The 17,619-nt window shown below is 39.7% G+C and overlaps 1 protein-coding gene and 1 long non-coding RNA gene across 3 annotated transcripts; both read left to right on the plus strand.

Moving 5' to 3' along the window:
* Positions 1-337: 337 nt before the first annotated feature.
* LOC123684946 lies at positions 338-6,180 on the plus strand. Of its 2 annotated transcripts, XR_006748211.1 has the most exons (5): positions 338-929; positions 1,013-1,078; positions 1,136-1,281; positions 5,113-5,387; positions 5,831-6,180. It is a non-coding gene; the product is annotated as an uncharacterized LOC123684946 (long non-coding RNA). The 2 variants fall into 2 exon arrangements; XR_006748210.1 differs by lacking the exon at positions 5,831-6,180 and having other exon boundaries at positions 5,113-5,483.
* A 2,989-nt stretch (positions 6,181-9,169) lies between these two features.
* Positions 9,170-15,715, plus strand: LOC123685300. The gene is made up of 3 exons (XM_045624957.1): positions 9,170-9,280; positions 12,521-15,308; positions 15,390-15,715. The coding sequence occupies exons 1-3, from the start codon at positions 9,170-9,172 to the stop codon at positions 15,692-15,694; spliced, it is 3,204 nt and encodes a 1,067-aa protein (XP_045480913.1). The 3' UTR covers positions 15,695-15,715.
* Positions 15,716-17,619: the final 1,904 nt, after the last annotated feature.

Genomic DNA, 17,619 nt, shown 5'->3' on the forward strand with positions numbered 1-17,619 from the left:
AATACGCCAATTTGATCTAAAATTTCGAAAAATAATTAATAACTCAAAAACCGTTCAAGATAGGGATGGAAAAGTAAGAGTGAATAGAGTTAATATTTTATGGAGTATCATAAAAAAAATAGAAATACCGGATGTCGCATTCAAAATAACAAAGTTGTTGCCAAATTGTCGTACATCCGGCAACACTGGAAATGTGAAATTATTTTAAAAATGTACCTTAACTGGCCAAATATCTATCCACAAAATTTGAAATCTTTACCATCAATAGTTTCCATAATAATCTAATAGGCCACTCACCTTGGGACACCCGATATATATATATATATATTTTTTTTGTACCACCTTTATAGGGTTTCGTAGTGAGAATTCCGGGCTATGGTGGGCCAAGGCATCCTCACGCACTGGTCAGAAACGCCCGAACGATCCTCGTCGTCCACAGGATAACTTCTCTCTGTGCGTCTGTGATAAGCCTCTCCTCTAATCCGAGCTGGTAAGTATGCTCATTTAAATGTCTTTCAACCATTCCATTGGTGCTTATGATCAGTGGGAGTATCGTCGTGTTGGTAAGTTTATAAATTTCTTTCAGCTCGAATGCAAGATCATGGTACTTCATTCTTTTTTCAGCATAGGCTTTCTCGATGTTGTCATCCGCTGGAATGGTGACGTCTATTATTGTGACCTTGTTCTCCAGTTTGTGAAATATGACAATGTCAGGCCGATTATGTGCAATAGGTCTATCCGTGATGAGTGGGGAATCCCAGTACAACCTGATTCTATTGTTCTCCAGTATTTCGCTTGGTCTGTATTCGTATGCCCGTTTTTCTTTCTTTATTAATCCGGCTTGGATGGCAATAGCCTGGTGATATACTTTGGCCATGGAGTTGTGGCGATCTGTATACTCTCTCGGAGCTATTACTGGACAGGACGAGGTAACGTGCTGTATGGTCTCTGCTGCTCTTGCACATTTTCTACATTTATCACTCGGTATATTTTTGCCTATTATGTTCTTCAGGTAAGCTCGTGTTGGGACAACCTGATCTTGGATTGCTGCCAACCTGCCTTCTGTTTCTGCAAAGAGGTAACCAGATTTAAGGTAAGATACTGAATTTTCTTTATTAATTGTTGTTCGTTTCAGGGTTGTTGGGTACCTTCCATGAAGGGTTTTGCCGTGCCACTCTTCAGAAAGTGCTGCAGTTGTCAGAGGTCCAGCCGGATCGTTATTGGAGGCAAGATTCAGCACTGTGATATTATCGTCTGCTTCACATAGCGCCCTGAAGAATGGTGAGTTTTTCTCGATAAAATATTTTCTCATTTCCATGACAGCTCTGTGGTGCACTGCTTCGACGCTCTGCAAGCCTCTTCCTCCATCCTTCCTAGATATATAAAGTCTGTTGACTGAGGCATGAGGGTGGTGTATTTCATGCCTCATCATGAGCTTTCTTGCCTGTATGTCAATGGCTTTCAGGTCTGAGGTGAACCATTTGACTACTCCGAATGAATATGAAAGGTAAGGCATCGCCCAGGTGTTCATTGATGTAACCATTGCTTTGGCATATATATATATATATATATATATATATATATATATATATATATATAGTACCATGATCTCGCATTCGAGCTCAAGGAGATCTATGGACTTGAGAGAACCTCTATATTGCCCCTCATTATTTCGGTGAATGGATTGGTTGAGTCCCACCTCGTTGAAAACACCACACGACTACAGCTAAACACAAGCTTGATCAGCCAAGCTCAGAAGGAGGTAATTTTGGCCACAACACATATAGTCAGGAAGTTCTTAACTAGCTCCTGAGACAACCTTGGCTTCGTCGGCCCGGTTGGCTCAGGCACCAACCCGTTAAACGGTGATTAAAAAAAAAAAAAAATATATATATGTATATATATATATATATATATATATATGTTCGGATAGGTTTCCGCGGTAGGAAAATTTTTGAACTTTGTGTGTTCCGGATTGGACCGCGTCTAATATTTTGTCATGTTCGACGTTTCGGCTCCGATTTTGGAGCCATTCTCAAGAAGGACGGAAGATAACCACACCTACGAGAATACTCTTGTTGATGATACCTGGGGAGTAGGCAGATTGAGACCCCGGCGTAAAGTCAACGGTTCTTGAGAATGGCTCCAAAATCGGAGCCGAAACGTCGAACACGACAAAATATTAGACGCGGTCCAATCCAGAACACACAAACTTCATATATATATAATATATTTTTTTTTTTTCTAATCACCATAATGGGTTAGCTCCGTAGAAAAGTGCCGGGTCGACTCACGACCAAGGCTCTCCTAGGTTGAATATATATATATATATCTATATATATATATATATATATATATATATATATATATATATATATATATATATATATAGATACATATATATTCAACCTGTATATATATATATAGAAAAGTGCCGGGTCGACTCACGACCAAGGCTCTCCAGGTTGAATATATATATATATATCTATATATATATATATATATATATATATATATATATATATATATATATATATATATATATATATAGATATATATATATTCAACCTAGGAGAGCCTTGGTCGTGAGTCGACCCGGCACTTTTCTATATATATATATACAGGGTGGGCAAATAAAAGAGGTAAGCGGCTATATCTCAGGATCCAATCATCGTAGAGACTTGCGGTAAAAAATTTTATCACTAAAGTGTACAAGAAAACACACTGGAAATTGTTTTGAACTTCATACCTCTACTGATAGGGGGCATAATAGCTATCGTCGAGTGGAAAAATGAATTTCACTCGAAAATGTTTCATATAAAATTGAAGAAAAAAAATCATCACTGTAATCCTTAGAAAATTCATTATCTTTTTGAATTGTCACTTTCGATTTTACAACATCAAATAAGGGTAAGGAAAAGGGGAAATCTGACTGATTGAAATGCCTGTAAATTCAGTTTGGCTCAATATTTTTGAGCAAATTAGATCTCGTCTAAGAGATAATATCTTATTGATTGAGGACAAAATAAACTCATGATAAATTTGTTTTTGCTGCTTTCGATAGGGGGCGCTAAGTCAGAAGTTCATTGTTTTGTTAATTTTACTCCGAAATTTCAAATGTAATGATAAAATTTTCTTAACAGAAACAGAAGTTCCATCAAATTTGCATGAAAAAACCTGAAGGTCGCAAAGCGATAGTGTCAGGCATTCTGGAGTTATGGCCGAAAGAAGATATTCTTCAACTGATGCACTGAGAAAAATCAAATTATGTCTTTAGGTTCTGACAAAAACAGAAATTCCATCGAATTTGTATGAAAAAACCAGAAGGTCGCAAATCGATAGCTTCAGGCGTTCTGGAGTTGTGGCCGAAAGAAGACACAATTTAGTTTCTCAGTGCATCAGTTGAAGAATATCTTTTTTCGGCCATAAATCCAGAACGCCTGAAGCTATCGCTTTGCGACCTTTTGTGTTTTTCATAAAAATTTGATTGGATTTCTGTTTCTGTCAGAACTTAAAGACACAATTCGGTTTTTCGCCGTGCATCAGTTGAAGAATATCTTCTTTCGGCCATAACTCCAGAACGCCTGAAACTATCGCTTTGCGACCTTCAGGTTTTTTCATGCAAATTTAATGGAACTCCTGTTTCTGTTAAGAAAATCCTATCACAACATTTGAAATTTCGGAGTAAAATGAACAAAACAATGAACTAATGACTAAGCGCCCCGTATAGAAAGCAGCAAAACCAAATTTATCATGAGTATATTTTGTCCTCAATCAACATTCCTAAAACGTCTGGTTTGGCAGCTATGGAAGCCTAACGCACTATTGCAAGACTCTGTATATGGGGGTATACTCTATATTTTATATTGACGATTGCAAACATTGTTTTTTTATTGCAAAGCGTGAATAAAGATTACTAATGCCAGAGGTACAAGGTTTGCCAACAAAACCCTCAGGGAAAATGCAACCGTACCACATCACCGAACCATGGCATACTGTCTGCATGGATCTAATAGGCCCATTACCTTGTTCCAAAATAGGTAATAATTTCCTCGTGATGTTTCAAGATCGTTTCTCGAAGTGGATCGAGTGCAAACCACCCCAGGCAGCCACGGGTAAGGCTGAGTTCCAGGCGTTTTACGACCTAGTGTTGCTGAAGTTTGGATGTCCTAAGACCCTAATAAGCAACAATGGTTCTCAATACGACGGACGTCTATTTATGGAAAACCTGAAGAGTTTGAGTATCCAAATAGGTTCCCTCCGGTCTATTCGCCGCAGTGCAATCCCATAGAAAGAGCTAACCGGACCATCAAAACCATTATAGCACAATTCTGCGAGCAGGATCATCAATCCTGGGATCAGCGAGTAGGATAACTAACTTTCTCGTTGAACTCTGCCAAACATGAGTCCACCGGATTCACACCGGCATTCCTGAATTTCGGTCGGGTGGTCCAATCCCCAGAAACGAACCGTCGGATATCAGGGACCAAAGGTGACGCAGAGGAATCAACGTAGGAACTACCGGACCAAGGGGTAGACCAGTACGAGAATCGCATTAAGCGACTCCAAGTTACTCGAGACAGTTTGTTAGACTCCAGCTGGCTCGGCGGCTTAGGCATTCAACCATCAGAGTCGAAATTATAATCTCAGGAGGAGAGCGTGGTCGTGCCGGGTGGGTGACAAAGTTTTGCGCCTGGAACATCCGTTGTCATCGGCAGCAGAAGTCTTTTCATCTGAATAAGCGCCCAAATATTCTGGTCCGTACACCGTTACCAAGGTCATATTTCCAGTGGTTTACGACTTGAAAGGCGCGTCGGTTAAATACCTCCGTGATTTCCACGTGAAAGACTTGAAACCGTTTCACGAGGGTGAATTGGGTGGTGAACATGCCAATAAGGTATGATCGTATTAGCCGACCATCCTTTTCTGAGAATGCCACTATCTTTGGTGGTCATATCATCCGTCTCTTCTGAATATGGGACCACAAGGCGAATTTGGACTCCTCGAGAGTGAGGCCGTCCGTCCGCACGTTCTTATGTTGGTGTCCGAAGTAGGTCGTCATTGGTCGTAGTGGATTCCATACGAATGATCGTTGATCCTTTTATGTTTCAGAATAGAGATGTCTAGAAAGTAGAAGGACCTTTTCAATGTCAGGTTGGTGGATTCCATGTAAGCAAGCCCCGACGAGCTGGTGGTGGAAGCATTTTACTACGGGCCAAGACTACGAGGGGAGAATGTCCAGGGAAAATCAGTGCCCGAAAGAATTCCCCAAAAAAGGCGGCAAGAGAGCAATCGAAAGCTGAGGGAGACATCAATCAGGAAGCGAGGTCGGAACGACCCAACCCGCCCGGAACCTCCAACCCAGGCCGTTGGAGATTCGTCCAGAGGTGATATTAGCCGTCGGCCAATAGATTTCTGAACAACGAGGTAGCAAGTGGTGACGAAAAAAACGCTATCGTTTTTTTTTTCGGGGAAGTAAGGGGGGTGTGTAACGAAGTGAAATTCGATACTAGAACCACCCAGTATAATTTTTCCCAGATTTAGAATTCCATCATTATTTTACCAGTTATGAGGAAGTGAAAATATGAATTTGATCAAGCAGTGAAATGATTTTTTGCCGAGTTCAGGAAAATTCATTTGGAATAGTACTAGCCGAGTGCTAAAAAAATTTTATTATTATTATTGATAATTTCTGGTTTATTTATTTCATGAAAATATAACGATGCAATTTAAAATCTCAGCCAATGTATAAAAACTTCCGTGCGACACCGCGATATACGTTATCTCTTCAAAATGTTCTTTTTTATATGTTGTCGTTTGTTTTTCATAGGCACTCGCCGATTACGAGACTCGAAATTTTCCCCTTCCAACCGACATTACAAGTAAGGAATTTTGAAGAAGAATTAGGATTCTTGCCGGTGTCTTCGAAGTAGACAGGGCCGTCGCTAGCCAAACTGCCGCCCTAGGCAGAGACTCATTTTGCCGCCCTAGACAGAGACCAATTTTGCCGCCCTAACAGAAGCTTACTCTGCAGAATGCTAAAAATAAATATTGGATAATAGAGGTACAGCGCCTGCTCAAGCGTTTCTACCTTTCTATTTTTCATGGATTCAAATTTCAATCCAATAGATGATTTAGGATAAGTGGAATGTAATAAACAATAAACGTGCTCAACTGAAATCTAATGAATCAATGATAAAATGTATGAATTGAGTTCAGGTTTCAGATCCTTCGTTTTTTTTTTCTTTGATATGATGCAAAGATGTTTAAGATTAGTAAATTAGATAAAAAAAATCATCAGTGAAATTCGTTTAAATAAAAAAAATTATTTAATTCGTTCTTACAGTAAATGTAGATAATGTCGCCGTCCATTATTTGCCGCCCCTCTAGAGTGGGTGCTGCAGTTTCAGGTTCCTAACTCAGTTTCGATTTTAGAAAAAGCTTGAAAATTCGTATTTTTTTTTTGTCTAAGATTATCGAGTAAAACAATCAGATGATGCGAATGAACCATTATTTAATTCGAATGCGCCCACGCCCAACACTAGTTAATTTGATATGAGAAATGAAGAATATTACAAAATAATGGAATGTCGTAGGAAATAATAAAACTTCTTATATTTCTTGGAATTGATGAAATGGAATCATTTTCTTATATTTTGCATTCCATTCTGAGGAATCAACATATTCTGATTAGGTAATTGAAAAGAAAATAATCCAGAACCTCAAGTGGCCATAAAATTCGGCAACGTAAAGAGAACGCCGACAAGCCTGATGAGTGCATGTGTTTTTTTAGCGTCAATAACTCGTAAACAGCACTATGAGGGGATCACGCCACATCTGGATATTTATGAGTGTAATGTATAATGCGGACGTTTTATGGTTTTTGATGTTATTTAAATTTGTCGGTATTCCTTCCTGTTGTTGCCGACTGAATTAAATCTCATTTGGTACTTTGAATTTCTACACATGTGATTTTTGTTGATCAAACTAGAAATGCCGCCCTTGAATTTTGCCGCCCTAGGCGACCGACTACCTGCCTAACTCCTAGCGACAGCCCTGGAAGTAGGAAGATATTTTTCTAGTTATTCCTGTCGGTGTCTTGGAGTTAGATATTTTCTGATAATTAGTGAGCGGATTGAGATGGTTTTGATATTTTCCTTAAGTAACATTTTAGAATTGAATTTCCAGTTAATAATTTTCTTTTTGAACGTCGGCCGTCTGTGGTGCAGTAAATTATAGTTATAAATTTGACGCTTAACTTGTGCAAAAAGGAAGTTGAGTTCGTGTTGTGAAGTGAGAAATTCTTAGGATCGGAAAGACCCGTTTTATTCCTGTCTGTAATATTGGTGACTTTCCTGTTTTCCATCGCTTCTTTCCGAGTGGGATTTATTTCTTAGATCTTTCGTGGAGTCTGTCTGTTGCGTTCCTTATTGCGAGCAACTCTTATTTGGAACAACTAGGCAAAACTCCTCATCTTGGGGAGAGGGGTCGCTTATTCCCGATCTCCGGATTACCACGGTCCTTTCGGCGAATCACACTGTCCGGTCTGAATTGGTGGATGCGCCGACGTATACCCTGAGTGGGATTTATTTCTTAGATCTTTCTTTCTCAAGTGGAGTCTGTCTGTCGGGTTCCTTATTGCGAGCAACTCTTATTTGGGACCACCAGGCAGAACTCCTTATCTTGGGGGGGGGGTCACTTATTTCTGATCTCCGGATCACCCTTCGGCGAGTCACCCTGTAGTATGTATCAGTATGAAGAACCTGTATATTTTCATACTTGAGACGACAAGGTCCGTATAACCAAACACCATCTTAAAATATAAATATATTTACTATGTTTACCCTTGTCGATCGTGTTGTATTTATCAACTCGCAAGGTTGTTGTGAATATACAATATAAATAGTAAATATATATCATGTCGCTAGATACATAAAGTAGTAATAATGATCTTATTCAATAGTAGTCTGTAATTCATTCATTTGATGCTCACATTCTTGAATTACATCATGTGAGTTTTCATCTGTGATCAGTACAGTGTGCAGTAAGAAATAAATACCCTTTGATGAGTCATTCCTTCAACTGTATAACGATTGACCGAACCTACCCTAGCTCGGTACATCACAACCCTGTCAAGTCTGACTCAAGATTCGAATTGGTGGATTCGCTGACGAGTACCCTGATTGGGACTTATTTCTTAGGTCCGTCTTTCTCAAGTGGAGTCTGTCTGTCGGGTTCCTTATTGCGAGCAACTCGTTATTTGGAACCACCACGCAATTCTCCTTATCTTGAGGATAGGGGTCGATTATTTTCGATCTCCGGATCACAGTCGCATTATTGACAGAGTATTCTGCCCTAATTCTCTTGAGATTCATTTTGGTGAATGCGCCGATATAAGTCCTGGTTCGAATGTATTGTTCAAGCTTGCTTTCTCGGGTGAAGAGGTATCAAACCAGACCGTACGGAATACAGGATAGGTTATCACCGTGATGATTTATTCACACGCCATTCTGCATGCTTTCCACGCTTGTCCGCACCTAACAGTTTTTATCATTGCTCATTTTGCTTGCTCACTGCTTACCCATTTCTACTGCTTGATACAGGCTACCTGCTCACCTCGCTTAGTTCTCGTTCCGTATCGTGTTGCATTGTGAATATTTGCTTTTGGTGTTCAGTAGCCTTTTGCATTATTGTATTTATATAAGATAGTATTGTATATAATTTGATGTTGTACATAAGGAAACGAATAGTGTTGAATATAGTTTGTTTCGTCAGAGTGTCTTGTATTTGTCTCATAGACATTTGCTGCCATTTAGTGAAAGAAATCACCACTGGTCAATCGCTCTTACCTTAGATTGAATCGAACTCTTCTCCAACTGTTTAAAAGCTACCCATCAGGATCGATAATAGTGAGCGACGTAAGGAATTGCGACGTTGTAAAACCTATCGCAACTGGCGCCCGAGTAAAAGAGTATATAATCTACGATCCGAAGAAAATCGTCGTTTCGTCGTCAAAATATTCCGAATTTTCTCTCCTGCATCTGGTGTATCGTGTTCATTTTAATTTAATATCATGATTTGACATGTGGTAGATTGTCCAGTTGATTGCGGTCGGTTTTTTATAGCGACATATGCGGTTGAGACCACTGCCGACACATCCAAAACAAAGATGATGATGCGTACTAACGAGATGAGGGCCTCAAAAACCATAACGAGTTATTCATTGAGAGATCACAGGATGAGCGACGACATCCGAGAGGAGTGTGGGATATTGGATGTGGTGAGATGGTCACGTACAAGAAGGAGATACTGGAATGAACATGTTTCTATATCATATCATATCATATATTTATTTACCTTCAATTTTACAAGGTCTGTCAAAAATATTTATGTGAACCAATATACACTGTGTATAAGACAATACTTAATTCACAAACAACATAATAAATAATAAATTGACAACTAGGTATAATTAACGTGCGCCAAAAATTCCTCTATACTATTGTAACGAAGTCTGATTATTCCCATAGGAATAATCAGGCTCCGTCTAAAGAATATTTTATTGTTTTCCGTTCAAATTAATCATTCTGATATATTCCGTAAATATTGGAAATAATTTATTAATTGTTCACCGCGATAATGAAAAAGTCCATGCTTCATGTTTTTCAACCGACCAGGGCCTCGAATAATCCGAGTGAAATAATATAAGAAATTATTTATTTCGGCGTTTTTACCGCTGATATATTTTTTTCCATATGTCAGATTACGTTCCGCCAAGAGAATTTTCTCGAAAAACGAGGTTTTTGTCGACATGAAGAGTCACGTGGACTGAATTCTTTCACCGTCCCGCACCGAAGTTATAAAAGGGTGTAACCGACCCAAAATCGGGAATTCACGTTCAGGCAGTAGTAAGAAATTGATGTTCAGGCATTCAGATAGTTAGTTATTCAGTTTTAGTCATATAGTTTAGATAGTTGAGATTCAGTAGTATAGTAAAGATAGTTAGTTATTCAGATAGATTTAGGTAGTAGATAGTTCAGTAGATAGATATAGTTAGATTTAGAGGTTTAGGTAGTAGTTTAGTTTTAGAAAAGACATTTTGGTTAAGTGGTTACCAGGTGACCGGAAAATAGTAAAATTGGTAATTGAACACCAATAATTACAAATCCGTTTCTGAGGTCGAAAATCGCCATTTTCATCAGTAAACTTACTTGTTAGTCTTTTTCTGGGGAGTTTGCTAATCTTTACTTGTGACTTTCTTACGAGTGAATATTCAAGGGTTTCATTTGATAGAGACAACGAGAGGGTGGTGTACCGGTGGAGTTTTTTTCAACGCGTTAGGATTAGTTTTCATTCCTTCCCGACTCTACAAAATCCACGATTCTCAATCTCCAAATATCATAATTTCCCGGCTCCCGGATCCGACTAACTTGTTCAACGGTTCTGACTGACATTAAATTGGTGAGGTAAGGACACAGTAGTTGTAGACAGTACAAATCATCTCAGTAACCGAATTGAAGTATACAGATTGATATAGTTTATGCTTTTTCTGATTTCCCGTTTTTACTGAGATTGTCTGTATTGTAGAATTGAATCAATAAACCTATTAATTTTGTTGCGTTGTTTGTTACTTGGTCACCGCTACCATCCTAGGTGACACCGAATCCTGTCTTCACTAAGCTGCCCTGGTAAGGTTTGTCAATTTCTCCCTAAAATTGGCTGGCGCTCGAGATACTACTGCAAAGTGCTGAAGGGCAATTGGCAGAGGCGCCAGTGACGCAAAAAGGACGTTACAAATGACGCCCTAGAGCAGGGACCAGAAAAGACAACGCTACAAAAGGACAGAATAGCTCCCGATCTTCAGAAAACGACGCTTAAGGGTGTAAGGACTGAAGAGGAACCGAAGGTCAGTGCAACCATTTTTTTTTTTCTCTGAGTGGAAGAGATTATCTTCTCCTGTTGGAGGAAGATCCGTATATTGAATTGATTTGTTACTGGTACCTAAGTATCAGTGGACTATATTAAAGTGCTATAAACATTTCCGCGTTTGACAATAATTTCCTTTGTTAGCAGGAAACCGACATAGCATTGACAGTGTGGACATTTATATCTGAATAACTTTTTTTTTGTTTTGTGTATTGCAGGACTAGAACAATCGACCGCCGGATTTCTTTGTGACTTTTTCGGTTACGTGAAGGGTTACGGAAAGTGACTTTGGGGTGACACTCAGTGACTATCTTTGTGCGCGTTGAATACTGTTTAACGTTGAGTGGTTGGTTCAACTCGGACAGAAAACCAGTGAGTATAATTGAGATACTGCTACCGATTGTTTCATTGTACAATCACTGCAGCTAATATAGTGATATCATACCGCCTTCATATAATAGGGTATTGTTCACTGCTACTATTTACTGATCATCGTTTGAATAAAGAAAGATTTGTTGTTTTTTCCCTTACACACTATTATCCTGAGCAACTTTATTCCAGGCTGAAACAAGGTAGGGATATAAAAGTCATAAGGACTTGGAGATATTTACTGTGATTTTATTTGCTTTTGAACCATAATAGCTGATTTCTGATAAATAAAGTTGACTTGTTTTTTTTTATTATTGCTGCAACAGTGAATATAAGTTTTTGTTGCTGTGTATTCCTTATTTTTCTGAGTTTACTGATTGCCTGAAACATTGTTATTTTGTGTTGAATTGCTGAAGAATTTTTGAAACAAGTGATTATCGTTATTGATTTGAATAAAGACTTGCATTGATTTTCTTTGTCTGATATTCCAGGATTACTGAATTGTTGTTGATTTATTTGAAATATATTTTGACTGTGAATAAAATTGACAATTTGTTATTTTTGAGATTATCTGATTGCTAGAACTGTCAACTGTGTTTGACAAGTGAACATTATTTGAACTACTCGGTTAACCCTACTTTTCTTTTCTGGGTTTTTGAATTATTTTCTTGCTGAAACTGTCAACTGCGTTTGACATTGAATATTTTTTGAGCTGGGTTTATGATTTAGTTTCTTCTGGAAATTGTCAACTGTCTGACATTGGAAATTTTTTTTTGAGAATCATAATAAATTTAAACCAACTTGTTTTCTGAAAGTTTTCTCATTTTTGATTTTCTTTGTCTGTATCAAACAATAATTCAAACTTGAATAGATTCTGTTATCAACTTGTAATTTTTCAGCATTATTGTCTATTAGTGTTATTTTTGTGCGAGGGATAAGGGAAAAATAAGGACTGTTACCGGGAATAGTGAAGTTGGGGAAAGTGTTCGGACTTCAACGGTTAATAAGAAGAGGACAGTGTCGAATAACTTCGATAGACTTCAAATCGATTGTTTGAGTTTGGACTTCAACGATTCAATCACTTAACCTCAACATGGATGTGAATCGACTATTGAATGATGAGCTGACTTATGAGTTACAGCTGAGAGGACAAACAATACCCAGCACAGTAACGCTAAAGAGAAGTCTATTACGACAGGTATTGAAATTAAATTTGCCTTTACAGCCGACAGGAATGAACCCGACACTGGACATGGAGTCCTGTCAGAACAAACTCACCGACTTGCTGGAAGCCATTAAACACTTTGACACTGGGAACACCACAAATGAATATACTCGGATTTCAACAAGATTGATACACATTCAGAGAAGACTGAATTTTATTATCACTGAAAATGAAACCGAGTCACAGATGATAGAACAATTAAAGGAGACTGCAGCTCGGGCCTTGAGGTCATTGGAGGCACTAGTGACTGCAGACAGACCGCAGCCATCGAATCATCCGGATGGATCGCTTTTGGATGTAGAGATCCCACAGTCGCCGGGGATGTCTCCCATACATCCAACCAAGGTTGCACCACTGGAGACATCGTTGATAACATTGGACGCTGATGATCAGCCACTACCACAGGTTCCAATTCCCCAGGCTGCGACACCTAAAAATAAATCAAAATTAGCACAGGTCCTGAATGAAACTAGACAGGAATGTGAAGATTTACTACAGCATTTACCAACAATGCCAGTTTCTCAACCACAGAGACAAAATGTGGAACAACAAGAGGGGCCAACTCATAGTAGGTGGACGAGCTCTATGAGAAGGGTGTCATTCCCCCATCCGACGGAATCGATAATAGATTTGAACCCCCGACATGACCCCCAAGTGAAGTCAACACCGACTGCAACGGTACCCATTCATAAATGGAATATTTATTTTGATGGCACTGATAGTGTGATTGGATTTATAGAAGAGATAGAGAGACTTGCTGAATCCCGAAAGACATTCTTAGAACATGTGTTCAAATCGATTTACGAACTTCTGCGAAAGGATGCCAAGGATTGGTTCATCCCCCGGAGGGGACTTTTCAGAAACTGGGACGACTTCAAGACTCAATTAAAAGAGGCATTCTTACCAGTCAACTATGAAGAGAACCTACTGGATGAAATCAAGAAGAGGATGCAAGGTCCTGATGAGAAGTTACTACTGTATGTCACCCGGATGCAAAATTTGTTCCAGAAGCTGACTTGCAATCGTCCCACTGAGAGTGAACAGATTCGACTGATAAGACAGAGGTTATTGCCATCACTGCAACGGGCTTTGGCCTTTCAAGAGACCACCACGTATGATGAACTCCTGAAAAAGGGAAAAGTTTTTGAAATGGTTCAATGGCAGATGGGACATTATACCAAACCACCGGTTCAACCCAGCCTCATCGATGAACCACATCTAACATATCATCAACGTCGTCAACAGGACTACCCGGCCAACCTCTCTGCAATTTCGAAGAATACTAGACAACGAAACCACAGTACTCGTCAGGAAGCTCCCACACCATCTCCATCTCCGAAGAAGGGCCCGTCAAGACCGCTAACCACAGCCAGAAGGATAGAAGACTGGAATTGCTCAGTATCCCCTGGACCAGATCGTCCCCATCTGCCCTCGAGGCCACCGGAATACTCGACCAACAGAACAGGAAATGCCAACACCTCCCAGGATCGTAATGGATCACCACCGGAGCGAAGAGTGTCCTCCCAGACACAATGCTTCAGATGCGGGGGATATGGCCACCTACGTCGAGACTGCCGAAGGACACCGAAAATGTTTTGCTCCCGATGTCAACGAGAGAATATCCTCTCACGAGACTGCCCATGTCCTCAAAACCGGAGAGGAACGACACCGTCAACTTCAGCTGGATTCCTAACTACAGTAATTCCTATCGTTAGCAACGACAGCTGGCCTCTGGTAGAAGTGCACATTGAGGGAAAGTTATTCCATGCATTGATAGACACTGGTGCGGCAAAGAGCTGCTGTAGTCAGAGGGTGGCCCAGCTGTGTGAAAGAAATGGAATCAAGGGAGAAAAATCAACGACTGAAGCTGTCATGGTAGCAAATGGACAAACTACAGCCATACCGAAGATGTATCACCTTGGAATGGTGATAGCCGATTATGCCCTGAAGAACATAGAATTCTTGCTTGTACCCAACTTACCAGTCGACTTAATCCTGGGAATAGAGATGCTGAAGACCTACAACTTCTCCCTGGATATCAAGAACACCGAATGTTATCTAGAAGGACGACGGATCCCCAAGGCTAAACAAGTTGGCCAAGAGGTCATAGAGGTGCAGACTCCCGAAAAACACCTCCAGAACCGAAGAGGATCCCACAACAAACCTGTGGACAGCCTGTCGAGAAATCCATTACCGACACTTAACTGTGTCCAACTGAAAGAGACAGGTATTCAATGTAAGTGGTATAAAAATAAGTTTCAGGAAGTAGAGAAAGGACCAGAGCACTGCCCCGAGTATTCCATCATCAATGGAAGATTGCACCGACACTTTTGGGATTCATCAGATGCCAGGGAAGCTGGAACAGGCCACCCATGGAAGCTCTGTATACCCACCGAACAGAGGACCGAAGTACTGAAAGAAAACCACGACTCTGCTGGGCATCTGGGAATAGCTAAGATGATTGCGAAGATCTCGCGGAATTATTACTGGCCAGGTATGTTTAGGGACATTGCGAAATATGTCCGGAACTGCACTTCGTGCCAAAAGTTCAGAGTACCCCAACAGCAACTGGCAGGAAAGATGCAACCTCGAAAGATGGTGGATGCGCCGTTCAAGGAAGTACCGGTGTTAAGGAGGAGAGCAACGACGGAGATGCGGATGCCCGGAACCCCCCAGAGCTCGGTATCGTCAGTGCGAGGGAGAAACACCCTAGCAAGAGTGGAGAGGGTGGTGAAACGTACCACTACACAGTCTACACAAACCCCCCCTTTGTGCCAGCTGCGTACCAGTAAGCAAGATACCGGTTCCAAAATTCCATTCAGGACGAGTGTGGAAGACAACACTGTTATAACTAAACCATATGTTTCAGATCAAACCACACCGGCCCCAAGGAGCGTTCGTATTGTAGGTACGATGGGAAATAAAGTGTACCTAGAGGTTAGGCCCAATACTTGCTGGAAGTGCGGCAAGACATGCCCCTCGCGGCAGGAGTGTCGAGGTCCACCACTCCTATTTTGCAGCAGATGTGGTTTGATAGGTACGCAGACCAGGTACTGCGAGTGCGTACCCAGGAAACTGGCCCCACGACCGCCAGCAACTAGGTCGGAACAACCAGCCAGGCATCCATGTGCAAGATGCACAGAAAGGGAGGCCATGCAGCGGAAAATGAGATAGAAAAAAAAAAAAGAATGATGGGAAAAATAGAATTAAAAAGAAGATACCGTTGTTTTTGTTCCATAATCCTGTAAAACTGTATAAAACCATATAGGGCCTAACCCAATATCGTATAACATTATATTCAAGACTAGTAGACTGATTTTTAATCTGTAAATGTTGATGAAACTGAATAGTACATAATAAGTCAGTGAATATTATGCAATAAAAACAATTCCAGTCACTTGCCCCGAATTTCAAAGGCCATCAGATATAAATTAGTAGTTTCACTGTGTAATCTATTTGAAGAATGCCATTTCTAATCTCTTACTGTTCTGATAAATAACTGAAATATTCCGCAGTGTTACAGATGAAATTTTCTAAGAGGCTAGATACTCACCGATGAGAATAAATGCTGGAGATAGGCAACACACCTTTCATCGGATGATCAGCTGTAAGCCCAATTCCACCGAAGACATGATTCCTGAAGATTTATTCATGTCATCATCCAAGAAAGAAGTACTTGAAGAATTGGACATCATGACCTGTCAATTATTACTCTGGTGGACATCTGGATTCCATTTCAATTTTCATATAGATAATTTAAACTGTATAACTGGAAGAATTTTCACCGTTCTGAAAATTTCACCATACAGTCATTGATTCCTTGTAATATCCACAGGTAAATCAACCAGTATATCAATGAGTTTGGAATGGTTTCGACTCATCTGACTGGGAACTTCGACGTCCCTCTGAAATAATATGGCATGATTCATCGAGATATGGAAATCACGGAACTACTCACCGGAGAATGGGATAATCCACACCTGACATCAGATTATTTCACCGACACTTGGAAACTTCATGGAAATGGGAATGAGTTCTACTCCACAACCCCGAGATGAAGAAATTTCCAAACATTCAAATCACCCCGGATGACAGAAGAAAGAAGACGACGTGTGAATTTGACATCGATTCATAGAGCAAAGTTTTATTTTTATATGTCATACTGTCTACAACAACATTATAATCTTTGATAGCGTAACGTAACAGTCAGACCCGTACTTCCCATATATCCCGCGTAATAAGACAGGATAGTATTCGGTTATTTTTTTTTTTTTTGTTTTTAGAATTCAAATTTCTGTTTCACCGTAACTTGAATTTTTCCGAACCAGGGGGGATGTAACGAAGTCTGATTATTCCCATAGGAATAATCAGGCTCCGTCTAAAGAATATTTTATTGTTTTCCGTTCAAATTAATCATTCTGATATATTCCGTAAATATTGGAAATAATTTATTAATTGTTCACCGCGATAATGAAAAAGTCCATGCTTCATGTTTTTCAACCGACCAGGGCCTCGAATAATCCGAGTGAAATAATATAAGAAATTATTTATTTCGGCGTTTTTACCGCTGATATATTTTTTTCCATATGTCAGATTACGTTCCGCCAAGAGAATTTTCTCGAAAAACGAGGTTTTTGTCGACATGAAGAGTCACGTGGACTGAATTCTTTCACCGTCCCGCACCGAAGTTATAAAAGGGTGTAACCGACCCAAAATCGGGAATTCACGTTCAGGCAGTAGTAAGAAATTGATGTTCAGGCATTCAGATAGTTAGTTATTCAGTTTTAGTCATATAGTTTAGATAGTTGAGATTCAGTAGTATAGTAAAGATAGTTAGTTATTCAGATAGATTTAGGTAGTAGATAGTTCAGTAGATAGATATAGTTAGATTTAGAGGTTTAGGTAGTAGTTTAGTTTTAGAAAAGACATTTTGGTTAAGTGGTTACCAGGTGACCGGAAAATAGTAAAATTGGTAATTGAACACCAATAATTACAAATCCGTTTCTGAGGTCGAAAATCGCCATTTTCATCAGTAAACTTACTTGTTAGTCTTTTTCTGGGGAGTTTGCTAATTTTTACTTGTGACTTTCTTACGAGTG

Source organism: Harmonia axyridis, chromosome 7, assembly GCF_914767665.1.
Source record: "Harmonia axyridis chromosome 7, icHarAxyr1.1, whole genome shotgun sequence".
In the NCBI taxonomy this organism is placed as follows: Eukaryota; Metazoa; Arthropoda; class Insecta; order Coleoptera; family Coccinellidae; genus Harmonia; species Harmonia axyridis.